Raw genomic sequence first — 25,950 nt, 5'->3', positions numbered from 1 at the left:
ACCCATGTCTCGACGGGGGGTATGGTAAGACAAGTTAAGCTATTTATACAGCATACAGATTTGTGGGTTTTTCACAGCAATTTTGTAGAGCATGTTTGATCTGTGCTAAACATAATCCACAAGGTAACTTAAGACCTCGGAGAGGGAAGTTCCCGACTCCATTATAACCGTTTCAGACAATACATATGGATTATATCCAATTAAATAAAAGCGAAGGAAAAGAATATTGTCTGGTCATAATAGATGCGTTTTCTAAATGGGTAGAAATTTTTCCTACCAAACATGCTGATGCACTCACAGTGGCAAAAGCCTTATGCAAAGATATCATTCCAAGATATGGTATTCCAGAAACAATTTATAGTGACAATGGTCAACATTTTGTTAATCAGGTAGTACAAAACATTGGGAGAATGTTCCACATAAATCTAAAAAATCATTGCTCGTACCGCCCGCAATTGGCAGGTCTGGTTGAGAGATTTAACGGAACTATAAGCTTTCTGACACGGCTTCCGGTAGTAAATGCGCAGGCGAGCGCTTCCCCATCTACTGGGGAAACGCAGTCATTGCAGGCAAAATGACCCAAAAAAAAAGTTTAATAATACAATTTGTTCAAGGTTGGCGGGCCGGATTAAACGGTCCCGTGGGCCGTATCCGGCCCGCGGGCCGTAGTTTGGTGACCCCTGCCTTATAGGCTTGCTCAGTTTAAAAACACATGGGACATCAGTGAAGAAGCCACATTAGCTCATTACATGAGGGAAATGCTAGAACGTCAAAAGAACCAGACCAGTAACACTGATGATAAACCCATCTCTCCGCAGGAAGACCCCAAAGTGGTACCGGGAGACTGGGTCTTGATCAAGAGTATCAAGAAGAATAATTGGCATTCACCCAAGTGGGAAGGTCCCTTTTTGGTATTGCTCACAACGCCAAATGCTTTAAAAATAGCTGAACGCAACACGTGGATTCATTTATCTCATTGTAAAAAGGTGATCTCCACAGACCCAACCTAAGTAAGGAAGGTGAGCAAAAACTGGTAATAGTGCCTGATCCTGGTGCCAAGATCCAGGGTTGACACAAAAGCTAGCAGAAGCTATTCCAAGACACCTCCCTGAAGCTCAGGGCGTTGACTCTGGGGAGATCTAAAAATAAAGGTTAAGATTAAAAATGAGAATTAAGATGTTACTGTATAAATGCTTTGAGAAAGTGCGGGCCTGCGCCTTCTGGATGACTGTTCTCACGTGTGCTGCTGTAGTAGCATGGGTTGTGAGCTATGAGCCTCTAGCCTCTTTTCATCAGAAAACCAATAACCTGGCTAGCACTCATAGCAGTGCGGGACTGCTGTGTGCTCCTGTTCACTGAGACTTGGTTGACCGTCAAAATTCCGGACTCTGCCGTACATCTGGAGCGGCTAGCGTGCTATTGGGCGGACCGGGCCATTGTACAAGGGGGAAAATCTCGTAGAGGTGGAATATGCGTCTACATCCGTGACGAATGGTGCCGGGACTCTGTAGTGGTATGCAAGCACTGCTCGCCACTGGCAGAGTTTGTGATCATTAAGTGCCGTCCTTTTTACCTGCCAAGGGAATTTACCGCGATTCTGCTGGTCGCGGTTTACATCCCGCCTTCCAACATCGAAGGTGACAGGATCGCGGCTCTTAGTGAACTGGACCAGGCTGTCAGTGAACAACAGACAGCGCACCCTGACGGTTTTACCATCTTCGCTGGGGATTTTAATCATGCTAATCTGAAGTCTGTTTTTCCGAGGCTTCACCAGCATGTTAATTTTCCTACGCGTGGCGACAGCTTCCTGGACCTGGTCTACTCTTCGCATAAAGGAGCTTTCAAAGCCGCCCCCCTCCCCCATCTTGGCCTTTCTGACCATATCACTGTTATGCTTTTTGCCCGCATACAGACAAACGGTGAGAGCATCCAGACCGGTTCGAAAGCGGGTACGGGTGTGGCCTCAGGGTGCCTCTGATGCGCTTCGTGACTGCTTTGGCTCTACTGACTGGGACATGTTTAGGAGGGCTGCCACTTGCGACGATCGGACAGACATTGAGGAGTATACTGACTCTGTTTCCTTCTACATCAGGAAATGCATTGATGATGTGACTCACTCAAAATCCATCGTCACTCGGGCTAACCGGAAGCCATGGCTGACGGGGCTGTCTTCAGGCTGCTGAGGGCCAGGGACAAAGCCTTTAGAGCGGGGGATGAGGCTGGCTTGAGGACTGCGAGGGCCGACCTGTCCCGGGGCATCAAAGAAGTCAAAGAGGGCAAAATTACCGCCCACTTCAAGGACAGCAGGGACGCACAGAGCCTTTGGCAGGGCATTCAGACCATCACGGACTACAAGTCCGTACCTCAGAGCTGTGAAGGGGACGTCCGTCTGCTCAATGACCTTAACCGCTTCTTTGCTCGCTTCGACGCTCAGAACAGCACTTTCCCGCTGAAGGTCACTCCCCCTTCACACGAGCTGCCCCTGTGCCTCTCCGCCGACAGCGTGAGGAGGGCGCTTGCCGCTATCAACATTCGTAAGGCGGCGGGCCCTGACAACATCCCGGGTCGAGCGCTGAAGGACTGCGCTGGTGAGCTGACGGATGTCTTCACAGACATCTTTAACACGTCCCTGCAGCAGGCCATCGTCCCGTCGTCTTTCAAAGCTGCCACCATCGTACCTGTGCCGAAGAAACCTGCTCCGTCCTGCTTCAATGACTACCGCCCCGTGGCACTTACGCCCATCATCATGAAGTGCTTTGAGCGGCTTGTCATGGAGCACATCCGTTCCGTTCACCCCCCCAACATTGACCCCTTCCAGTTTGCGTACTGAGCCAAGCGGTCCTCTGAGGATGCCATCTGCTCTGCCCTCCACTCGGCCCTCACCCACCTGGAAAGAAGGGACTCGTATGTGAGATTGCTGTTTGTGGACTTCAGTTCTGCCTTCAACACCATTGTGCCACAACGTCTCATCAGCAAACTTGACAAGCTGGGCCTCAGTACCTATCTCTGCAACTGGCTACTGGACTTCCTCTGTCAGAGGCCACAGGTGGTACGTGTTGGCGACAAGATCTCCGCCAGCATCACGCTGACCACAGGGGCCCCCCAAGGCTGCGTGCTCAGTCCGCTACTCTTCACCCTCCTGACGCATGACTGCATTGCAACCCACAGCGACAACCGCATAGTGAAGTTTGCTGACGACACGACTCTGGTGGGTCACATCACCAAGGGAGACGAGACTCAGTACAGGCTGGAGGTTGACCTTCTGACCACGTGGTGCAGGGACAACAACGTCCTGCTGAACGTCGACAAGACCAAGGAGGTTGTTGTTGACTTCCGGAAGGGTCACACCCAACACCTGCCGCTGACCATCGACGGTGCTGTGGTGGAGAGGGTGAGCAGCGCCAGGTTCCTGGGGGTGCACATCAGTGAGGATCTTTCCTGGTCCACCAACACCGCATCACTGGCGAAGAAGGCCCAGCGCCGCCTGTACTTCCTGCGGAAACTCGGGCGAGCGAGCGCTCCTCCGGCCGTCATGACTACATTTTACCGTGGCACCATTGAGAGCGTCCTCTCCAGCTGTATTGCTGTTTGGGGTGGCGGCTGCACTGACTACAACTTGAAGGCCCTGCAGTGCATAGTGAACACGGCTGGTAAGATTATTGGTGCTTCACTCCCCTCCTTGAAAGACATTTACATCTCCCATCTCACCCGCAAGGCGACCACGATTGTGAGTGATGTGAGTCACCCCGCTCACTCTTTGTTTGAGCTTCTGCCCTCTGGGAAGAGGTATAGGAGCCTGCGCTCCCGCACCACCAGACTCAACAACAGCTTCATACTCCAGGCTGTTAGGATCCTGAACTCGCTTCCCCTTTCTGCGTAGCGTCCTGTACTTTTGCGCTACGCTTACTGTCTGCTGTATGCACACTGGCTCCGTTTTGCTCCTCTTATTTATTGTGTTATCTGTTTATTTATTATTTATTATTACTCTTATTATTTATTGTTTGTGCCTTCTTGTTTTTATATTGTGTCGTTTACTTCTATGTCTATCGTGTAATATTTCTCGTCACCGTGGGATAGAGAAAACGTAATTTCGGTTTCTTTGTGTGTCTTGACATGTGAAGAGATTGACAATAAAGCTGACTTTGACTAACCAATATAGTTCATGGAATGAGACTGCTAGACGTAAGCATGACACCAATCCCCTTTTGATCATGTTGTCTGCACACCGAACATTATCCACGCTCTGACTTGCGTACTGTGGCTTTTGTCTTGGACTTACAATAACTGATTAATGTTCACTGTGGCTCCTAATACATCATCCACTATTACCTTACCTATGAAGAGTTTAAAGGGTTCTCAAAATGGCCACCCCACTACTGGGGACAAATGGCTCGGATATTGGTGGTATTTAACTGGTCACCCAGTTAGGACTGACTGGAGCACCCTTGTCACCACACAAGCGCTAGAATATTGGCCCTCTGGATCCAGTGAAGAGGCTGTGTTTTTTACTAAGCGAGTAACTTTAAAGAACCAAGGCACAGTACATCCTGGAAAACCGAGCGGAGCTCAATGGCCTCAAAATCTTTTATCCCCTTTCTACCAACCTGCGCTAGGCGGCGGCTGTATTCAGGAGGCGAGCGGACGCCAGCAGCTTGCAGCTGGCACTCTCACTCTCGCAACCAGGACTGCGTGCTTTGACTGTGAGCCTCAAAGTCATGGACAAGGCTCCGCATTTGAGCCTCCTTGCAGATCCTCAGGAGTGACTTCCACTGCAGCTCCGTGTCTTGCAGCAGGTGAGCCACCTCAAGATTACAGCCCTTATCAAGCAGGTGCTCCGCTTCCTTCTTCAGCTCCGCGATTTGACGTTGGCCCTCATCCTGGCAAGACAAAACAGCCTGCAGGTGAAGACGCAGAACTAGAAGCAAAAGTCATAAGATGGTGCCGCGGATGGCCGTCTCGATGACTCGCTCTTTGCCACTTTGTGTTATTTTGTGTTTTTTGCAACTTCTGCTGCCCATCCCGGACAGTCTTCTCCTGGCACTTTCTCTCCGGTTTTCACGTACCCAGGCAGTTTGATGGAGATTCTAGCCGGAGCGGCGGCGCTCTACAAGTTCTGCTGGAAACGGCGGCGTGGCAATTGAAAATTGAGGCAGAGAGGCTTTCGTGCTCCCCTACCATCATTCATCTGGCAAATGTCCGCTCCCTGGCGAACAAGATGGATGAACTGCTGCCTCTCATCCCAAGGAACCCGGACGTTAGCAGATCCGCCGCCCTGTGCTTCACCAAAGCGTGGTTCAACAAACACATCCCTGACCACGCCATACAGCTGCCTGGATTTCGGCTCCTACGCACGGATGGCAGCACGGAGCTCACGGGAAAAACAGAGGGAGGTGGTCTATGCTTCTACATGAAGTGTGTTGTACTGATGTCACAGTGTTGAAAGTCTTGCAGCCCTCTCTTAGAGACACTTTTATAAATTGCCGGCCGTTTTATTTACCACGGAAGTTATCCTCGATTGAAATGGCAACTGTTTACATTCCACCGCACGCACATGGGATCGAAGCCGTGCAGCTGCTGGCTAACCAGATAACAGACATGGAGAAAAAACGCCCAAACTCACTGATCATTGTTTTGGGGGATTTTAACAGAGCGAACCTCACACACGAACTCCCAAAAATACAGACAGCACATTAGGTGTCCCACCAGAGGCACACAGACACTGGACCACTGCTACTCAGTAATAAAGGACACATATCGCTCTGTGCCCCATGCAGCTTTAGGACGTACAGACCACTGTTAAGTTCATCTGATCCCAATCTACAGGCAGGAATTAAAATCTTCTCAGCCTGTGGTGAGGACTGTGCGGAAATGGACAGTGGAGTCAAACAAGGACCTCCGAGCTTGTTTTGACTGCACCCATTGGGGTGTTTTTGAAGCTGCAACTTCAGACCTGCATGAACTCGCCGACACTGTGACATCATACATCAGCTTTTGTGAGGACTTGTGTGTACGCAGACCTGCACGTACAACAACAACAAACCGTGATTTACACCAAACCTCAGGATGCTGTGTAAAGCCAAGGAGGAGGCCTACAAGGAGTGGGGAACGTAAACTGTTCAGGCAGGCCAGAAACACATTGACCCGAGAGATCAGGAAAGCTAAGAGGAGCTATGGGCAGAGCTTGGCGAGACACCTCTCTGCCAACCCTGATCCCTCATCAGAGTGGAAATGCCTACAGAGCATCACAGGCTTCAAGAACCCCCCCCAGCCTGTGGAGAACCCAAGGCTTGCAAACCAGCTAAAAAAGGTTTTACTGCAGGTTTGAACGGTCCAATCACACAACAGGACATCCTGCATCACAATCAACCTCCACACCTCCCCCCACAACCTCCCTGTTAACACCTCCATCGCCGTTAACACCGTATCTCTCTTTCAAAACCCGCTCCCACACTTCAGATCTGTGAGGAGGAGGTGTGTCAGATGTTCAGGAGACAGAAGATCAGGAAGCACCCGACCCAAACAGCGTGTCCCCCACCTGCCTGTGCTGAACAGCTGGCACCCACCTTTACACGGATCTTCAAAGGTTCCCTGGAGCTGTGTGAGGTGCCTTCGTGCTTCAAAAGCTCCACTATCGTACCAGTCGCCAAGAAGCCCGCCATCACATGATTGATTACAGGCCCGCCGCCTTGATATCTGTGGTCATGAAATCCTTTGAGAGGCTAGTGTTGCTATGCCACGTGAAGGACGTCACAGACCCCCTTCTCGACCCCCTGCAGTTTGCCTACCGGGCAAACAGGTCGGGGGATGATGCGGTCAACATGGGACTGCACTACATCCTGCGCCACCTAGACACCCCAGGGATATATGCCAATATCCTGTTTGTGGACTTCAGCTCGGCGTTCCACACCATCGCTCCCGATATCCCCCACCAGAAGCTCACCCAGCTCGCGGTGCCTTTCCTCCACCAGTCAGTGGATCGCCAGCTTCCTGCCCAACAGGAGACAACAGGTGAGGCTGGGGACCATCACACCGACACCTGGACCACCAGCACTGGCGCCTCCCAGGAGTGTGTACTCTCCCCATTGCTATTCTTTCTCGATACCAGTGCTTCTCAATTATTTTCTGTTACGCCCCCCCCCCTAGCAAGAAGAAAACTATTCGCGCCCCCCCTCCCAACCGTGACTATCCTAACTTGTCTTGTAAGTCGTAAAATGTTGCACTGTCGCAAACGTGACAGAAGTAACAATGAGAGCGCCACTGCGCCCTGCTGTAGTAAATGCGCAATTACACTTTATTCTAGTACTGCCAAAAAAAAGCCTGTTCCCCAGGGTCACACGCGCCCCCCCAGGTATAGCAAGGGGGGGCGCGCCCCACTATTTGAGAAGCACTGCTCTATACCAACGATTGCTCTTCAGGCGACTCTTCTGTGAAGCTCCTTAAGTATGCGGACAGCACCACTCTCATCGGACTGATCCGGGACGGTGATGAGATGGAGCGGCAGGTCCACTGGTGCAGCCAAAACCGCCTGGAGCTGAACCCGCGCAAGACCGTGATGACAGTGGACTTCAGGAGAGACCCTTCGCCACTTCCACCCCTCACTATCCTCAGTAAGGCCATTTCCCACCACAGACACTTTCAAGTTCCTGGGATCCACAATCTCCCGGGACCTGAAATTGACCGGCCCCATAGACTGTGTCCGGAAGAATGCCCAGCAGAGGATGTACTTTCTGAAACAGCTCAGGAAGTTCAACCTGCCACAGGACCTGCTGAAAACTTTCTACACTGCTATCCTCTGCACATCCATCACTGTCTGGTTTGGATCGGCCACCAAACAAGACAAGCACAGACTGGAACGGACAATCAGGTCTGCGGAAACGATAATCGGGACCAATCTCCTACCTATCCAAGACTTGTACCTGTCCAGGACCAGGAAACGTGCAAGTAACATCTCCGCAGACCCTTCTCACCCAGGATACAGTCTGTTCAAACGCCTCCCCTCCGGACAGCGTTACAGAGCGCTGTACGCCAAAACCAGGAGACACAGACACAGCTTCTTTCCCAGGCTGTCGCTCTGATGAACTCACACCACTCATAGAGACCCAGAGTCATCACTGTGCAATAACATCCTTTTCTCGTCACTTAAATGTTGTTAGATACCTATATGTCGTCAGTCACTTAAATGTTGTACAGAGGCTGAGATCAGACGGAGTCAAATTCCCTGTTTGGCATGGACAAACTGGGTCGATAAAGCTGATTCTGATTCTGAAAAGGCATAATCGTGACACTAGCCTCTTGTTATGCAGAGATGGGAGAGGAGAGCAAACTTTGTGAATTTGCATTGTTGCTGCTTGGGGGAACTCAAGAACGTGAGAGGAAGGCACCTGCGTCACTCGTAATCGCTCCTGGAGCGGCACGAGAGGGCCGAGAGGGAGAAGCTGCTGTCGACGCTCTTCGATCCACAAGCGAGTGGCCTCAATGTGAGCTGGCAGCGCGGTGTTCTTGATCTGGGCCGAGGCCTCGGCAGCCTCTGTCCGGCCTCTGATCGCTTCCTGGGCCGCCTGGTCCGAGTCCGGACTGTTGTGCAGAGACTGGGCTTGTTCCTTTAGGTGCTGCGCCTCTGACTGCATGGCGGCTTCCTGAAACAATATAGTCGGCACGAAAAAAATATTTTGTTAAGGCAAAATAAACGTGTGATCACACCACGTGAAGTACGACATTCTATTGACAGCCGCTGCGTCGGTAGACATTCCGAGCGGGCGGCTTTGTTTACAGTACGGCCGTTCGCTCGCTGCCTTGGTAAGGACATGAAATTCAAGCTCATTGCAGATCATCGCCAGCCGGGCATATCAAAGAGCTTGCGCTAAGCTCGTATCCGGGCAAAAGGTCACAACCTGACGTGACTTTTGACTTGACCACATTCATCCATCAATATTTCTTCAGCATGGTGATGGCTGAATGATTTTGAGGTCAGTCACGACAGAACACAGCATTCTTTCCTCAGGCTTGACAGTCATTTTGCTTTGCCAACTTGCATGGAGAACAGTGCTTCAAACCAAGAGCGCGAAAGGTGAAACTCACCAAATGTTCCCTCTGGGCTGGCTTATCTCTCATCTCGACCTCTTCGACCACATCTTGGGCGGCCCGCAGGATGCTCCTCCACTCATCCTCCAAATCTCGGAGTGCCTGCTGGACTCGCTGTTTGCTGTGCGGGTCCTGTTCGCAAAGACTCTGGCACTGTAGTTGCAGGCTCTTCATCCTGGTGTCACCCTCCTCTTTTGCGCTCAATACCGCCTGGTGATAGGCACAAGGGAAACAAGGGGGCCGCTGACGGGTTTGTTCTGCGCGTGAGAGAATGCGAGGCAATGTACGAGCTCCAACCTGCGCTTTAAGACTCCTCTCTTGGTACGGCAGATGGCTGCACACCAAGGTGAAGGAACACAGGAGCTCTTTGAACCAGGACCCGAGGTACTGGGCCTGGGTAGTAAAGTGGCCCAGCCCCCCATCCATCACTTGCTTTTCCTCCTCCGCCTGCGCCCACAGCCGCGCCTCCAGCTTTCGGTAGCGGCTGATGGCGTCGTCGACATCCTTGAGGATGGGGTCAGCTGTAACGCCATGGCGGCGCACGGAATCCAGCAACTCCACCAGGACGTCGGCCGCTTGGCTATGACAAGGGAAAAGGACGGCAGCTATGAACGATGCCTGCTAGGAGGGTATAAAAAGGCAGATGACTTCACTGCTGTCAGTCAGAGGATTCAAAGTGGGTTTATTGCGCTCACGCAAAAGATTAAGAGCAACATTGTGGATGGCAAGTGCCGTTGTGTCACACTGTTAGTGTTGACAGATTAGTTTGATTGGATGATCATGTTGGACTGTAAACTAATGATTAACCAAACTTGTCCTGTTCTCACAACGCAGTAAAACAAGTCCCCCTGCACTGCTTGACCAGCTGCAGAGGAAGCAATCAAAGTTGTTCTGTTTCCCCCAACATTGTAAAACAAAATGCTAAGAGCCCCTGGTCTGATTTGACCAGATGCCAGGAGTTCACCAAACCTGTCCATGCTTACCCCACCCTGCTTTCTCTCAATAAATACTCTCTTGCAAGAGACCAAAGGCAGACTGCTTTCGAACACCTCTGTATGCTACAGGGTGACGAAGGTTTTCTCCAGTGCTAAAGGGCAAACTGTCTCCAGTGTGGTTCTTGCAAAGAAGTCGGAGTGAGCACCACTCTAACACAAACATTTTTTTCAGTCATTTTCCCTGCAATGACTGTGTTTAGATGGGGAAAGCCCGCCCGCACATTTACTCCCGGAAGCTGTGTCAGAAAGCTCAGTGCACACTCACAAGTGCATGTACGTACTCAGTAGTACGCTCTATGTCTATCAGTGCTGGATTTCGAGTGTGGGTTGTGACGTCAGCATTCTCGTATTTTGCGCGCTGAGCTTTCAGATATCGTTTTATGCTAAAGCCACCCACAAACCTTCACCTGGAATCCTTCCATTAAAATGAGTGGCCCAAGGAAAAGAAAGGTAGACACTGAGTGCTGAGTGTTTAAAAAAGAGTGGACAATTTGGCTCGACCTATGTGTGTGAGCAAGACGTTCAGCCATGAACATCAACAAAGCCCCGTCATAGATCTAGATCAGGGGTGGGCAAACTACGGCCCGCGGGCCACATCCGGCCCACGGGACCGTTTAATCCGGCCCGCCAACCCTGAACAAATTGTATTATTAAACTTTTTTTTTTTGGTCATTTTGCCTGCAATGACTGCGTTTTCCCAGTAGATGGCGAAGCGCTCGCCTGCGCATTTACTACCGGAAGCCGTGTCAGAAAGCTCGGTGCACACTCACAAGTGCGTGTACGTACTCAGTAGTACGAACTTGGCGCACTCTCGCTCTATTCGTATCAGTCCCGAATTTAGAGCGTGGGCTTTGACGACAGCGTTCTTATAATTCGCGCGCTGAGCTTTCAGATGCAGTTTTGCGCTAAAGCCACCCACAAACCTTCCCCTGGAATCCTTCCATTAAAATGAGTGGCCCGAAAAAAAAAGAAATGAGTGCCGAATGTTAAAAAAGAGTGGCCAATTTGGCTCGACGTACGCGACGTGACGTTCAGCCACATGAACGTCAACATCAACCCGTCACAGATCAAGGTAAACGGACCAACACCTCGGATCTCGCTTAAGAATTGCCACAACAAATTTTACTCCAGACTATGACGCACTAGCAAAAAAGGGACACCAACAACACTGTTCCCACTGAAAATGAACGGGAGGCTCGCAAGTTTATTGTAAAAAAATGCATTTTGAATATGATTTGTACACATAGCAGGGATTGAAACTAGCGACCATTCTCATTTTCAAACAATGCAGGATGCTCAAGGACATTGATGCACCACCTATTTGCGACTAATCTTAACCTGTAAAGTTCTTAAGGCTTACTTTAAGGAAGTGTTTTCCGTTTCCTCACCTCTGTTACCAGGTGTTTGCGAGTTAAAACTCTGCTCTGATTTTCAGATACCCCTCACCGTGTTGCTGTTTTGATTACTTTATTTGGATGTATGCTTGATGAAAAATATTTGGTCAGAATGTTTGCCGTTTGATGTGATCTCATAAGATAAACATCTTTCATTAATCTGACCTGCAGGCACTGAAGTGATGGAGATTGTTATTCATAATAACAGTGTCGTATTTTATGAGAATCACTGATAGCAGTTTTTTAGTGAATTATTATTAAGAAAATGTGAATGCTGTTAATGCATTTGTTTTCAAAAAACTTGTTTGGAATATCCATGCTTTACTACCTACTAAAGGCCAAGATCTTTTATGCAATGACCTTTACAGGTCACTTATATGACTTCACACAACGCCTACGTCCATCTGCTCCTGGTCCGGCCCTCCGGTCCAAATTTAGAACCCAGTTCGGCCCGCGAGTCAAAAAGTTTGCCCACCCCTGATCTAGATCTTAACGGACCAACACCTCGGCTCTATCGTAAGAATTGCCAAAACAAATTTTACTCCAGACTATGATGCACTAGCAAAAAAATGGAGATCAACAACACTGTTCCCACTGTAAATGAAGGGGAGTTTCTCAAGTTTGTTGTAAAAAAAAAAAAAAAAATGCATTTTTAAAATAATTTGTCCAAATAGCAGGGATTGAAATTAGGGACCACTCATTTTCAAGCAAAGCAGGATGTTCAAGGACATTGATGCACCATCTGTTCGCGACTAATCTTTACTGCCAGAGTTCTTAAGTCCGACTTTAAGGAAGTGTTTCCCGTTTCCTCACCTCTGTCCCAAGGTGTTTGTGAGTTAAAACTCTGCTCTGATTTTCAGATATCTGTCACCGTGTTGCCTTTTTGATTTCTTTATTTCGATGTATTCTTTCACTGATTCTTTAAGATGATGTATTTGGTCAGAATGTTTGCCATTTGATGTGATTTCACCTCATAAGATAAACATCTTTCATAAATCTGACCTGCAGGCGCTGAAGTGATGGAAACTGTTATTCATAATAACAGTGTCATATTTAATGAGAATCACTGATAGTAGTTTTTTGGTGACATATTTTATTAATGCTGTTAATAAATGCATTTGTTTTCAAAAAGCTTTTTTTGAATATCCATGCATTACTACCTACTAAAGGTCAAAACCTTTTATGCAATGACCTTTACATGTCGTTAATATTACTTCACACAAACACTACATCCATCTGCTCCTGGTTCGGCCCCCTGGTCAAAATTTAGAACCCAATTCGGCCCGCAAGTCCAAAATTTTGCCCACTCTTGTTCTAGTACATGGAGCGGCAAACACCGGCAGCAATGTTTGGCACAGGTCTTGGCGACACCTGCAGATGCTTAAACCCTCCAAGCACGCCGGAGGCACGAATGCCTTCCTCATACTCTTGCTGCCGTACAAACCAACTGATGCCTGGGTGCCCTGGCAGGGTTCTCGCACACTTTGCTCCAATAAAATGCAACCCGAGATGCTTGGGCCTTTCTGTTGCTTTCTCTGTCGCTCTGTATGAGGGCCGACCCGGACACTTTTGTCGCTCATGCAAGGTCGCTCATGCAAGCTCGCGTCCTTGGTCATACGCGACGATAAGTGGGTAAAGCGTAGAGGAAAATCGACCAATACACCGCACCACTTTAAAAGCCACGCGGTTCAACATTTTGCCACACAGAGCAGCGGCTCGGAGTGTGAAAAATACGCTGGCTGTTTTATTTTGCGATGGATTACCTCTCCTGCAGGTGGAGCCGTTGGGCCGCACTGGGTGCCGTGCTGAGCTCCTCTTGACCCCGCAGCCACTCATGGAAAGCATCACACTGCGTCTGGAGTCTGCAATGGTCACAGTTGGTTACGTCCTGTCTTCAGACGAGAGTCTTGTGCCATTTACCTGTTCATGTCCCGACTCAAGGACTCCATTTGCTTCTGCCTGCTCAAACAGCGCGCCTTGAAGGTGTCCACGTCCTTATACTGCTCGTTCAGCCAGTCTTTGAGCTCACGCAGTTGCTGAGGATGGATCTGCAGGTGGCCTCCTTCCATATGTTCCTTCAGCTGCTCTAGGCGGTCCTCTGCATGGTTGGCCTTCAAAAAGCCCTGAGGGAGAGCAGGCAAACCGTCGGCCCCTCTTCCTCACTTGACCGAGCGGAGCGGCGGTGTCAAGTGAGTGTCTCACTCACTGTGAGCTTTTGTAACGCCGTTTCTACATCAGCACTGCTCTCCGGCTCCTCAAAAGAGACCTGGATGGCCAGCCGCAGGTCCTGGAACCAGCCCTCAAAAGACTGCCTCTCGTCTGGACGAGGCAATCAAAAGACAATAGGCGATCGCTCGCTTAGGAAGACGCCACGCCATCTCTCTATGGACTGACCTTGGATGACCTCGAATGGGCCTTTGCCCTTCTCCTCTCTCTTGAGCCTGATGGCGTCTTTGGTGCGAGCGATGACGTCCATCAGTTGCCCGCAACCCGCCCAGAGTTCCTCCAGCACCTGTGTACCAGCCACGCCGGAGACGAGGGCCATCTCTCTCAGCACCAACTCGGCCTGCTCCTCTTGGGCCTCGAGGCCATCGTGCAAATCCTTGAGCAAAACAGCACAAAGTGCGCAAACGATGCAAGAGACTGGCACAGAATCAAACCTACTTTTAGGGAAGGACGGTTCAGCCGAGTCACGGTTTGTTCCGTACCAACTATTGCGTTGGACGCAAGGGCAAAAAACAACAAAAAGCCCCAAAAGCATCCTTACAGGGTTGATCTCATTGCTTTTTAACAGAGGACAGTGCAAGTAACACTTGGGGCTCATGAGATTAGATGCAGATCTAGCATTAGTCTAGTTTTTCTTCTTAGAAAAAATTCAGAAGCACCTTTCCGCAAGGGAAGTCGGTGCAACATGGTGTGCAGTGATATGCGACGTTACTCTGTAATGTGGGGTCTGCTTTCAAGTCTCTGATGACAGCTCCTTCATCGAAAGTGAGCCTTGGCCAGAGCACAGGCAGTCCGCACTTGAACGTCTGCTCGAGGCAGCAAAGACTTGGCATGACTCTCTTCTCACCCACTGTGCCTCCCTTACGTACACACGTATGAACCAAGAATGAAATGGGTACATACGGGACGGGAGGACTCCCGACTCTTTGCGCTGTGGTAGTGGCTGATGGCACTCAACAAACAAGGGACACTGATGCTGAGTACAATGCATTGTGGGCAAATTCAAATTGCCAAAACCACCTGAGGGTTGTTTCCAGCGAGTGCAAGAGGAAGGAGTTTGAAAGTAGAAGCACACTCGCTATTTAGCTCTACAGATTGGGAGTCGTCACATTGATACATGATCAACATTAAGTTTTTCAGTTTGCACCGCACACCTGTAAATGGGCCTCCGCATCTGGTTGGGAGGCTTGGAGCTTACTGACGGAGCCTTTAATGTTCTCAACGGCCGACAGGCAGGCCTGGAGCTTTTGGCCGAGATGGTTTTTCACCACCATCAGCTCTTCAAAGACGTCGGTACAGTCGGCAAACAGCTCCTTCACCTGCTCCAACCTCTTCCTCAACTGCGTTTCCATCACCTAGAAGGGAAGGCCGCGCATGGGAAAGGGTTCTTGGTCCTCCAAACATTTTCAAGGTCCTCCGACTCACTTGCAACTCCAGCGGAGACTCGTGACTCTGCAGCAATTTCTGGATCTCCTCGCAGTTGTTGTGGAAATGTTGGATGTTTTTCTCGTAGACCTGGATCTCCTCCTACGTATTGAAAATGGCTTCAGCGGGTTCGTATCTTTTCAATGACTCTAAATGGCGTGTTTGAAGCTCACCTTCAAGGCTAAGACTTGCTGCTGGTTGTGGAAGGGGTGGCTCTCTGCAAACAGGGCCAGTTTGGACGCTATCCAGTTGTCAATCTCTGCACCCAACGCCAACTCCTTGTCCCACAGCTCCGAGCCCACTTGAAGGTTGTCCATGTATGCATCTACCTTCTCTATCACCTGCACGGGAGGGGACAAATTAGGAATGGAGTGCGCTTTGGTGGATTGTTGAATGCAAAGCACTCACATCCAGCCAGATGTCCATCAGCCTGTCCGCTTCCGCTTCAAACGCGGCTTCCCTGCACTCTGGAAACTTCTTGAGCTGGGACTGCAGCTGCCTGCAAACTGTCCTCAACTCATCCATGCGCTCGCCGAGACCACTCAGGTCCTCCTTGATGTCCACCACCTGGATGAGCGTATCGGAGCAAAGGCCCGGCCAGCACCCTTTGAGCAAGTGAGCTCACGTGCACTGGTTCTGCTTCTGGGGAGCTCACGTGTGCTGGTCCAGCTTTTGGCTCACCTTGGCTATGGTCCTGCGTAGGTTGTCTTTGCCCATGTACGAGGCCTGCTCGCCGACGGTCTGCTCAGCTCTCAGCACAATGCCACTCATATGGCTGCGACAGCTCTGGAACGTCTTGAGCAGCTGGGTCAGGACGCCACACTGGTGTTTGCTGTCGGACACAGTGACTTCAGTAACTGGATGAGGCAAGAGCAGGAAGCGGACATACCTGTTGGCCAAAGACATCAGAGTCGAGTTGTACTCGGCCTCCAGCTCCTCCAGGAGGTTCTGACTTTGACACTCGGGAAGCTCCTTGAGACCCTGGATCTCTGAGTTGTGAGCTTGCAGCTGGCCCTCCACGTCAGACAAAGCCCGAAGCCTATGGTGAGACGTGCTGATTGAGAACACATCCTTGTTGGCATTGTTGCTAAATGCTGCTAAAGGCCCACCTGTGTTGCTAAAGGGTGCTGCTAAAGGCCCACCTGCTTTGCTAAAGGCTGCTATGGGCCCACCTGTATTGCTAAAGGCTGCTAAAGGCGCACCTTTATTGCTAAAGGCTGCGAAAGGCCAACCTGCATTGCACTGCTAAAGGCCCACCTGTGTTCCATGGCTAAAGGCCCAGCTGTGTTACATGGCTAAAAGCCCCCCTGCGTTGCATGGCTAAAGGCCCACCTGTGTTGCACGGCTGGCACGGTGGCCTCTGTCAAGCCTCGTGCTTCCACTGTGGCCCGAATCTTTCTCAGTTCCTCCAACAGGGTCCTCTTCCTTAAGCCCAAAAATTGGCTGCAAGCGTCTCTCTTGAGCGCTCCACTGTCAGCTTCTTCCAGTTTGTTCAGCAGGACACTGACCATGTCCAGGCAGGATGCAGGGGAACCATCCCTGGTGAACATCAACCGGGCCCCCTGCAGCAGGAGATTTAACTGTGGCGCCTTGTCTTTCAGGCTGTCCAGAGCCAGTTTGGCGCAACTGGCATCGGCGCAAGGTCGGTCGATGTCTTCCTTCACCGTGCGAAGGGACACGAGAAAGAGGTCCAAAGCGCGAGCAGCTGCCTCGCTTTTGCGAACTTGTTGGGCAAGCTGATACAGGCTGCATCTGTGGGCTTCCACCTCCCGCGAGAGAGGGAGGCAGTCTCTGGGGTCCAGGTTGCTGTATTCTGGATTCAGATGGACCAGCTGATCCAATTCACTCTGGATGTTCTTGTCAAGTTCCTACAAAGGGGTAGGGGGGGACGTTAGGATCTGCTGGCATAATTCCTCACGTCACTTCGGAAGCCATCGGACCTTGATGTCTTTCAGGATGTTGGCATCAGTCAGCGTGAAGGCCTTGATGTCTTTGGCTTGTCTCAGGTAACGCTCAAGGCGCTCTGTGAAGTCCACCATGTGGTTCTCAGTGGAGTCAATCTGCCTAAGTGCGGCACCGAGGGAACCACCTCTTCCCTGAAGCTGCGCCTGCTGGGCCCGCCACTGGTTCTGAAGGTAGCATTTCTCCTGCTCTCGACCAGGCAGTTGGGAGCACTGCTTTGTAAACTCAAGCCACAAAGACTCTGTGTCCTGCCTCAGGAACTACCAGAGAAAAAATGGTGTTCAATTGTCTGTGGTGGTGCCAAGGCATTATGTGTTACATCTGCAGCTCTTGTCAAATAAAGGTGCTGGATTCTCTCCATTGCTTTCTTTCAATTGTGCAAATGTTTCCAACGGTACCTGGAGTTCCTGTAGCCGCGAGTGAAGATCCTTTAGAGTCACAGAGTCTGAGGGAACATCTCCCATGACCTGCTCATTTTTCCACAGCTGGACTTGCAGAGAGTTCATGGAAATTTCATATCTAAAGACAAAAGCACGATGAGCAAAGGCCATTTCAAGCATTGTATTAGCTCCATTGCTGCGCTCACTTCTCTAAAGCCTCCTTTTGGTTGCCATCTTCATCCACAGAAGATTGACCTGGAACCTTTTGTTCAGAAGTTACTGCCTTGGGTTTGTTTTGCGAAACCTACACACACAAAAAAGCTTAACAGTGACGCTGTGGTGCCTTAGCCCACATGTGCTTCCAATGACGATGTTACCTCAGATGGAATTTGAGGTGTACCGAGGGGCATGCTTTTGACGGACGGAGTCTGCTCCACTTTGAAGACAGCAACTCTGTCAAACAGCAAAGGTTATTTTCAAAAAGAAGCAGAAAGGCGGCTCTTTGTGAGAACCGAGCGACCCCGGCCATCTCACCGCTCGTCAGACTGCGGAGCTTGTTGGTCGCTGCCAAATTGGCGCTGGATGACAGCCAGGCTACTCTCACACTCGCTCTGTTGAGTGTGGGCCAAGCGGTGGGCGTCCTGCGGACTCAGCACATGGCACAGCTCTCTTAAGGCCTCCACTCGCTGGCACGCTCGGGCACCGTCGCCCTCGGATGAAAAGTAAGCCTTGAGGGTGCATGAAAGCCATCTCAGAGCAATGACTGAAAAGCATTTTGACCAAAATGAAGCTCTCAGATCCTACCTCCCACTGAGCGCTGAAAGACTGTGTCAACAGCTGCATGTCTCTGAGCTGCCAAGGTGTACAGAAGGCCTCCATGCTTTTGGCTGCCCTCAGGAATCCCTCCAGTAACTCTGGATCCAGTGTCCTCAGAGTCTACACAGGTGTCCATTTTGCTTAGGTCAACCGAGCTCTCCTAACAGGACAAATATTCAGATTTTGCCAAGAATCCCACTTACATTTGTCACTGCCGCTTGATGACTGACGGCCTCCAGAATGTGTTCCTGCAGACAGTGCTTGGACTTCTCAAAATTGCTTTGAGCCAAAGCCCGGGCCTTGGTGTAGGCTTGCCGAGGAGCCAGGAGGTGTGGCGATTCTTCCCGGGATCGCACGCACATATGAGACTCCAGAACGGCTACGGAATCTTTTTGCTTGTCTTGCGATGGATCCTGAGCTTGTGGAGCAAGCTTGACCTGGAGCATCGCCTGTGCCGGAGATTGGGGATCAGGTATGGTTGCCGTTTGGGTCTGTGTTTGAAACTGTGTCGCAGGTCCGAGCGGGTGCTCAACAGTCATCAGAGGCGACAGCGGTTGGGGCAAAGGCTTTGACGCAGCTAAAGCGCTGCCTTGGGTCAGTGTTGCAATTCTGGGCTGAGCAGTCAACTGGAATTCCGCTTTGTATCGCCATAGTAGTTGAGTCGCAAACTGCTCGGGCACGCACTGCGGTAGTGTCAAAACGGCGGCTCGCATTGGGGAATGCTGAATCTGGGGCCTGGCTTGGCACAGAGACCCCGCCTGGACAAGGGCGTGAGAGTGCAGCTGCATCTGCTGCAAAGGAGATGGTTGCGGCATGGTCGAATAGCCAGAGTGCCTCATGTAAGGTCTTTGTGGTCGAGCACTCGGGGCCAATTGCGGTGCTTGTGGAGCTTCAACGACCGGCTGGGGAGTATGATGCCTGTGCTGAATCGCGTCTTGACATTGAGGCTCCTGTATGAACGTCGGAGGCCGGGCTTGGAGTTCTACTAAAGCCCCAGGTTGCGCAGACATGGCAGACCAGCTGCCCACTTGGGTCCGGGCGTGGGTTTGGCCTGGAGCCACATGGACCGTTGCTATGGGCTCTGCTTTGGCTTGAGATGGAGCAACGGACTTTTGAGGTGGCGTCTGTGCCTGGGCTTGCGTGTGGGCAGGACTGCTCTGGGGCATCTGACTCTGGTACTGATGTGGCAGGATTTCCTGTGCCTGGTTTTCAGGCTCGGGCCTTGGCTCCGAACTGGCCTGAGCCCCGACCAAAGGTTCAGGTTCGGCTTGGGAGCAGGCCAGTGGCATCGGGGTGTCTGGGCCGACAGGGGCCCATGACTGCAGATGACAACCAACCTGAATGTGAGATGGCAGAATCATGTCCTGCATGGGGGATACGGGCCTATCTTGGGCCCAGGTTGGCCCTTGAGCAAAAACTCGGCCTTGCAGGGCAGGTTCAAGCCGAACCTGCGACCTGTTTCGGAGCCAAGGGCGATTCTTCACGGCCTGGGCCTTTTTGCATTGTGGGCGGAGAGATGAAATCGGCTCATGTGTCTCAGCTTTATGTGGGAGTTTTGGTTCAACATCCACGTGTGTGAACACATACTGGCCCGCTTTACATTCCTTGGTGTCTGTCGGTTGGTGCTCAGCGTCTTGATGCATCTTTCCTACCTTTGGCTCTCCTTTGGCTCGTACCTGGACGTGAGGCCGGTGACACTTTGGCTTCTGCTGTGTTGTTCCGCTGTTTAGCTCCATGGTCTGCTGTTGCTCACTCATTCCTGTCCAGGAAGGAGTCGGAGCCTCTGCCGTTGGAATCTGCTGCGCAGAGCTATGGGAAGACACACTCTTCCTTCCTTCTCCGCAATGTTGAACCACTACGTTTGACAGAAACGTTTCGTGACATGGATGTAATTCCACGGGGGATGTCTGCGGCGGCGCAGTGTCCGGCCGCCGTCCTTGAGGAGCTGTGTTTTCGTCTCGGATGAAGACTTTGGCTGAACGACCTTCCGTAGGACTCGTGCTTGTGTCTCTTCTCGCTCCCAAGTTGCTCAGCATCCTGACTACCTCCTGTAATGGGGCAAACAAAATCCGATGGAATTAATCTTTATGTCATGCGTCCGTTTGAATCGCTTCAGTCTCTTTCTCCCAAGAAGCGCAACACCAAGAACAAGACCACTGGCCTGTGACTGCGCCAGTGCCGCTTGCACTCGATCCTGCATAACAGTGGTCTGTAAGTAGGGAATGGGCGGGCTCTTCTGATTTGCCCGAATGGAGGCCTGAAGAGCTTGCTCCTCTGTCACCACCTGACCTTCCAGCTGAAGGCCACGGGAGATCAGGACCTGCAGGAATAGACAAGAGTCCAATGAAGAGAGTGCCTATGGGGAAAGCACCAGACTCCCGCTCGATAGATCATCTCACCTGAACTCTCGGGTACTGCTGCTGCTGCTGTTGTTGCTCCGTGGTCCCCAGTAGTTGGTGCATTTCCTGAGCCTCCGTCTCCCAGTGCAGAAGCTCGGCCAAGCGAGTATCAAGAGACGAAATACTGCACTGCAACACTGCACACAAGCGGTCTGCCTCGCACAGGGTCTCACTCGCCTGATTAAAGCAGACGCACTCTGTCACACGCACGCCCTTGAGGCCGCCAGCCGTGCACAGCCGTGGGACATTCATAGAGGGCTAAGGGTTCGGGCAATGACATACTTCAGCCACGGCCATCTTCACCTCTTCCAACTGCCCCACAGAAGATTCTGGGGAAGAAACAAGTGCCTCCAGATCCACATCCTTCAGCCTCCTCAAGAGCAGCTGACGGACAGAACACAAACACGTGAGATGATTCAAACTCAGCATTGTTTCTGAAATACTACGTGCCAGGGATCGCAACGGCCAAAATCCATCCATCCGTTCATTATCCCAACCGCTTCATATGAGAGGAATTGCTGCAACACCACCACCAAAGTGTTCTACTGCTAAATGGACCGAGTGCATTCCCATAGCGCTTTAGGAGTGCCCGACCAGTCGTTATGTGTGTGTGTGTGTGTGCGTGTGTGTGTGTCTGTGTGAGTGTGTGTGCGCGCGCATGCGTGCACGCACATTATTATTGTCTCGTTTGTACCCCTGTACACTATGACCTGCGCATCCCAGGAGACTCATATCCACTAAAAGTATTTCAAAAAAGGAAAAGGTAGTTGACCTTTGACCTGCGCTAGCGTGCTTCAAGACAGGAAGTTGACTAGATTGTCGATTGTTTCCTCATTCAAAGCTTCAGTGTGTAAGGATGGTGCTGCCAACAATGGGGGAAAGGGTATTTGGTGCAAAATGGTGTGTGCGAGCTAAGCTACAACAGCCATGCTGTTTCCAAAATGACTTCACAACTAGATTCTTGTTACCTGTATTCTTTTCCAATAGGTGCGTAGAGGATCTGACATTGTTTGGACAGGTTTTTGGAGAAGAAGTGTGGTCTCCTTGAGAAGAGCCTGAACGTGTGGTGTTCTGCTCTGGATGTCAGAGCTGCAATCCTGGAAAACACACCAACAGGCTCACCAGTTGGACTCAAAGTGTCAAGCAGAGGGAGACACGTGGCACGAGAGGAAGACACAGCTCGCACGCTCACACCAACCATTACGATGGGACCAAGGTTCTCAATTGTGTTTCTGTGGACAAAGTCAGCCCATTGGGCATTGAGCTTGACCAACTCCTCTTCCAGGCTGCTGCTGGTCCTTGGGTCGGTCGACTCCATCAGGAAGCTTGCCACATCGTTCAGGTGAGCATGTCGGGTCGCCCACTCGGCTACGCTCTCCGCAGTCGCCTTGGTGTCAAAAACACATGTCGGAAATGGCTCATTTCCATTAGAAGAGGAGGCATGGGCTTTCTCTGCTGTCAGGGGTGGAGCTACTGGGTGGCCACCCCATGCCAATTCTTTATATCGGTGACATTCTTCCACCATTTTTTCTTTTTTTTTTTGCATATTCACACAGTAAATGTGCAATGGCTCCAAATGCTAATTGTCGAAAAATGGCTTAGCTAACATTCCGTTTCTATAACTAAGATCAATCAAAATGACCACTGTCACGCCAGCAAACTTGGTGGCTTGGTGGGAAGCCATCCCTACTGGTGAGTACCGTGGATCGGGAGCCGCAGCCCCGTGCGTCCGAGTCCTGCTCCAGCCACGCCTGCATGCTGCTGAACTCGTCGCTGTAGGAGTCCCAGGCGCTCAGAACCCGTGCCAGCGTATTCTTGGCTGAGCTGACCTGGGCCAACGCGGCCGCCGTGTCCTCCTCCAGCAGTGTCTCTTGTTGATAAATGTGGCGGTAGTCAGCAGCTGAAAGCAAGGTCAACACACCATGGATTTGGGAAGTCTTGCCAGGAAGTCTCGGGCAAGTCACATCTTACAGAGAGCAGACTTGGTCGAGTATATCTCCGAGACTCCCTTCAGCTGCTGGAGAGCGGCTTCCAGCGAGGAAGGAAGTTCCTGATTAGTGACCAGCTCCTGTGGTACAAAGGCGCCGCCATCAAATACCCTGCAAATGTTTCCATTCCATGACAATGCGAATCTGCGACAACTCACATGCCAGTCGTGCAGCAAAAGCCTAAGCGCCTCTGGAGAAAGGTAAGGCCTGGCCCACAAGTGCACTCGGCTCCCTATCTGGCTCAGCAAATCCAGCACCGTGTGACGATGTTGTCGGTACTTCAGCTGGATGTTGTGGTACTTGGCGCTCACTCTCACACCGGTGAACCTGGCCGGGGAAAAAGCTTGGCTGAGTGATGACGCCCAAGTCAAACTCAAAAGAAAGGAACATTTGCTGGACTAAAATAACGCCTACCCACCTCCTCTTCAGATCCTCTATTTTTTCAATAGGAACCAGCATGGTTCCGTACTCCTGCTGCTTTTGGAAGGCCTGGAATGTGCTCATCTGCTGGGAAATCTCCTGAAGGCACACCTGGAACAACATATGCCCTCTTTGTTGTGTCTGCAAAATGTCTTTGTCATAAAAGAGAGAAGTGGACTCAGTGTCAGATTTTTCAAGAAAAAATTGACTTCTTCCTATATGTTCACGGAGGTGAATGGGAAACCCGTGTGCCTGGTGTGCATGCAGCAAGTTCCGGTGCTTAAGGAGTACTGAGAAAACAGAAGGTAAATGAAATGTTGGTTGGTCTGAGGAAACAGGAATCTGTTTTCACCCGGAGCCGAGGGGTCAGTGATGCTGCGGTGAAGGCCAGCTACGTAATTGCTAGCCAAGTAGCATTAGCGTCAAAGCCGTACTCTGAGGGGAAATCGGACAAAAAAGGGGCTCTTTGGTTTGACAAATTATTGTGATCGTATGATTATGTTGGAATGTTGACTTGAATCATTAACTTTGTTAAAACCTTCCACGTTTCCTTGACTCTGGGAAGTTTCCACGTTCAGTTGTTGAAACCTTCCAAATGATGTGGAAACATTCTTGCTTAGTTAGTTATCTAGAATGCTCCACTAGTATCTGTTTCTACAACCTTGTAAAACAAACCGCTAAGACCCTCTGCACCGCTTAACCAGTTTGCAGAGGTGACCCCCGAAACCTGTTCAATCTCACCCCCACCCTGCCTTCGCTCAATAAATATTCTCTTCCAAGAGCGAAAGTCAGACTGCTTTCAAGCACCTCTGTACCACACAGCGCGCTGATGGCTTTCTCCGCTTGCAAGCGTAAAATGGCCAAACTGTCTCACGTGTGATTCTTGCACAAAAGGTAGAGTGGGCAAAACTCTATCATTTTGGTGCCGTGACCCGGATGCCAACATACCCGACTGCTGACGGACAGTGGATGACGTGCTGCACACCGTCGATGGGCCAGCGTCCATTAACAAGACCTGGTAAAAAAAAGTCCTGGGAAGTGAATTCTTCGCTGGACCAGCATCTTAAGTCTGCCTTCATCTGACAACAGGGGTCATGAAAGGAGCGTCCACGTCGCGGCCCTGGGAGTATTGACGAGATCAACAAGATCGACTAGATACTGCTAAGGTTACAAGCTACAACGCATCTACAAGCTACGCAAGCTACAAGGCACAAAGCTACAGAACAGAAAACAACATCATGCCTGGAGATAGACACAAAGGTCGACCTTGGAAACGAGGAACCTCCTCACGACCAGCATTGACGGTCCTATTTGTGAACATCGAAGGGTTCTCCTCTGCAAAACGAACAATCTTAGCCGATCTATGCAGCAGACAACACTGTGACGTGCTCTTCTTGCAAGAGATGCACAGAGGGAGTGAAAATAATCGCCCCACCATACCAGGAATGGTCCTGGCCATTGAACGACCTCACAGGCAGTACGTCAGTGCCATATTTGTAAAACCGGGTTTAGCTATAGAAGACACAGACATGTCAGATGACCCTGATATCGAAGTCCTATCTGTCGAGCTAAGTAGTGCTGTAGTAACATCTGTCTATAAACCACCACCTGTAGACTTCATATTCCCCCAGCCAATCCCCAAAGTACACAACAAACCACAGATCATTATTGGTGACTTCAACAGCCATAGAATCCAGTGGGGCTAACCTGAAATTAACAAGGATGGAGAAGCAGTTGAGGAATGGATAGAGGCCGACAAACTAAGTCTTATCCATGACCCCAAGCTACCATACTCGTTCTTTAGTGCTCGGTGGAAACGGGGCTATAATCCAGATCTCACCATGGTCACAAATAACATCGCTGGACTGTGTAAAAAGACTGTGCTGGACCCTATTCCATCAAGCCAACACCGTCCCATCGGGATCCAAATCACCGCAGCTGTAGTCCCAACCATTGTGCCCTTCAAAAGGCGCTTCAACTACAAGAAAGCAGACTGGGAAGGATTCACCAACGAGCTGGAAGAGAAGATCAAGAATATAATACCGGTAAGCACAAACTATGACCATTTTGCTAACCTGGTGCTGAAAACTGCTCGGAAACATATCCCCCGTGGCTGTAGAGTTGAATATATACCTGGTCTCTCAAAGGACTGTGCAGGACTCTATGACAATTATATCAGCATGTTTGAATTAGATCCCCTCTCAGAGGAGACAACTGCCCAAGGTGAGAAGGTGATGAAAACCATTGCCCAAGAGCGAAGCAAGACTTGGAATGCTCTTATTGAGTCCACAGACATGTCAAGAAACAGCAAGAAAGCATGGACACTTATTCAGAAACTACGGCGTGACCCAAAAGCAGCTCCTCAGCGGCCAAAAGTCACTGCCAACCAAGTTGCCAACCAATTGCTTGAAAATGGAAAGAGTAGAAAGAGCGCGAAAAAGATCAAACTGAACCGCAAGAAATACATCGAGGGCCCTGCATTTGCAAGACAGCTCACCATGGAAGAGCTGGAAGGGGGAATCACTACCCTCAAACCAGGAAAAGCCATTGGACTGGATAACATCGCAACCGAACAGATCAAGCACTTCGGTTACAAGGCCAAGACATCGCTCCTACAGCTCTACAATGAGTGCCTGACAACACACAAGCTCCCCAACATCTGGAAGAAGGCCCACATTATAGCACTGCTGAAACCTGGGAAAGACCCATCAGCTCCCAAGAACTTTAGACCAATCTCACTTCTGAGTCACACCTACAAGCTCTTCAAACGTCTAATCCTCAACACAATCGGCTCCTTTGTTGATGAACACCTCATCCCTGAACAAGCAGGTTTCCGCCCTGGCAAGTCGACAACTAGCCAAGTA

General features: G+C 50.6%; 1 protein-coding gene across 11 annotated transcripts in view; it reads right to left on the bottom strand.

Moving 5' to 3' along the window:
* syne2b (spectrin repeat containing, nuclear envelope 2b) overlaps positions 1 to 25,950 on the bottom strand; it is a 72,668-nt gene that overhangs the window by 22,248 nt on the left and 24,470 nt on the right. For 10 of the 11 annotated variants that reach the window (XR_009718429.1, XM_061301990.1, XM_061301992.1 and 7 more), the window contains 30 exons: positions 23,085 to 23,197; positions 22,825 to 22,993; positions 22,650 to 22,746; positions 22,379 to 22,578; positions 21,877 to 22,065; positions 21,647 to 21,775; positions 20,961 to 21,062; positions 20,679 to 20,855; positions 20,441 to 20,599; positions 18,483 to 20,327; positions 18,268 to 18,399; positions 17,998 to 18,191; positions 17,841 to 17,916; positions 17,670 to 17,767; positions 17,482 to 17,602; positions 17,062 to 17,343; positions 16,454 to 16,989; positions 16,011 to 16,160; positions 15,803 to 15,953; positions 15,530 to 15,688; positions 15,295 to 15,462; positions 15,122 to 15,223; positions 14,851 to 15,051; positions 13,865 to 14,072; positions 13,677 to 13,789; positions 13,391 to 13,593; positions 13,234 to 13,332; positions 9,379 to 9,661; positions 9,079 to 9,291; positions 8,382 to 8,636 (listed from right to left, as the gene is read on the bottom strand). Coding sequence is in view for 10 of the 11 variants with exons in the window: in XM_061301990.1 (XP_061157974.1) it covers positions 8,382 to 8,636; positions 9,079 to 9,291; positions 9,379 to 9,661; positions 13,234 to 13,332; positions 13,391 to 13,593; positions 13,677 to 13,789; positions 13,865 to 14,072; positions 14,851 to 15,051; positions 15,122 to 15,223; positions 15,295 to 15,462; positions 15,530 to 15,688; positions 15,803 to 15,953; positions 16,011 to 16,160; positions 16,454 to 16,989; positions 17,062 to 17,343; positions 17,482 to 17,602; positions 17,670 to 17,767; positions 17,841 to 17,916; positions 17,998 to 18,191; positions 18,268 to 18,399; positions 18,483 to 20,327; positions 20,441 to 20,599; positions 20,679 to 20,855; positions 20,961 to 21,062; positions 21,647 to 21,775; positions 21,877 to 22,065; positions 22,379 to 22,578; positions 22,650 to 22,746; positions 22,825 to 22,993; positions 23,085 to 23,197 (6,924 nt within the window). In the remaining variant the exon portion in view is untranslated. The remainder of the gene's footprint in view (positions 1 to 8,381; positions 8,637 to 9,078; positions 9,292 to 9,378; positions 9,662 to 13,233; positions 13,333 to 13,390; positions 13,594 to 13,676; positions 13,790 to 13,864; positions 14,073 to 14,850; positions 15,052 to 15,121; positions 15,224 to 15,294; positions 15,463 to 15,529; positions 15,689 to 15,802; positions 15,954 to 16,010; positions 16,161 to 16,453; positions 16,990 to 17,061; positions 17,344 to 17,481; positions 17,603 to 17,669; positions 17,768 to 17,840; positions 17,917 to 17,997; positions 18,192 to 18,267; positions 18,400 to 18,482; positions 20,328 to 20,440; positions 20,600 to 20,678; positions 20,856 to 20,960; positions 21,063 to 21,646; positions 21,776 to 21,876; positions 22,066 to 22,378; positions 22,579 to 22,649; positions 22,747 to 22,824; positions 22,994 to 23,084; positions 23,198 to 25,950) is intronic. The other variant, XM_061301995.1, reaches the window with a different exon arrangement.

This window comes from Syngnathus typhle, linkage group LG16 (genome assembly GCF_033458585.1).
Source record: "Syngnathus typhle isolate RoL2023-S1 ecotype Sweden linkage group LG16, RoL_Styp_1.0, whole genome shotgun sequence".
NCBI lineage: Eukaryota > Metazoa > Chordata > Actinopteri > Syngnathiformes > Syngnathidae > Syngnathus > Syngnathus typhle.
Note: the sequence above shows the minus strand (reverse complement) of the source record. Positions and strands in the feature narration are given on the sequence as shown.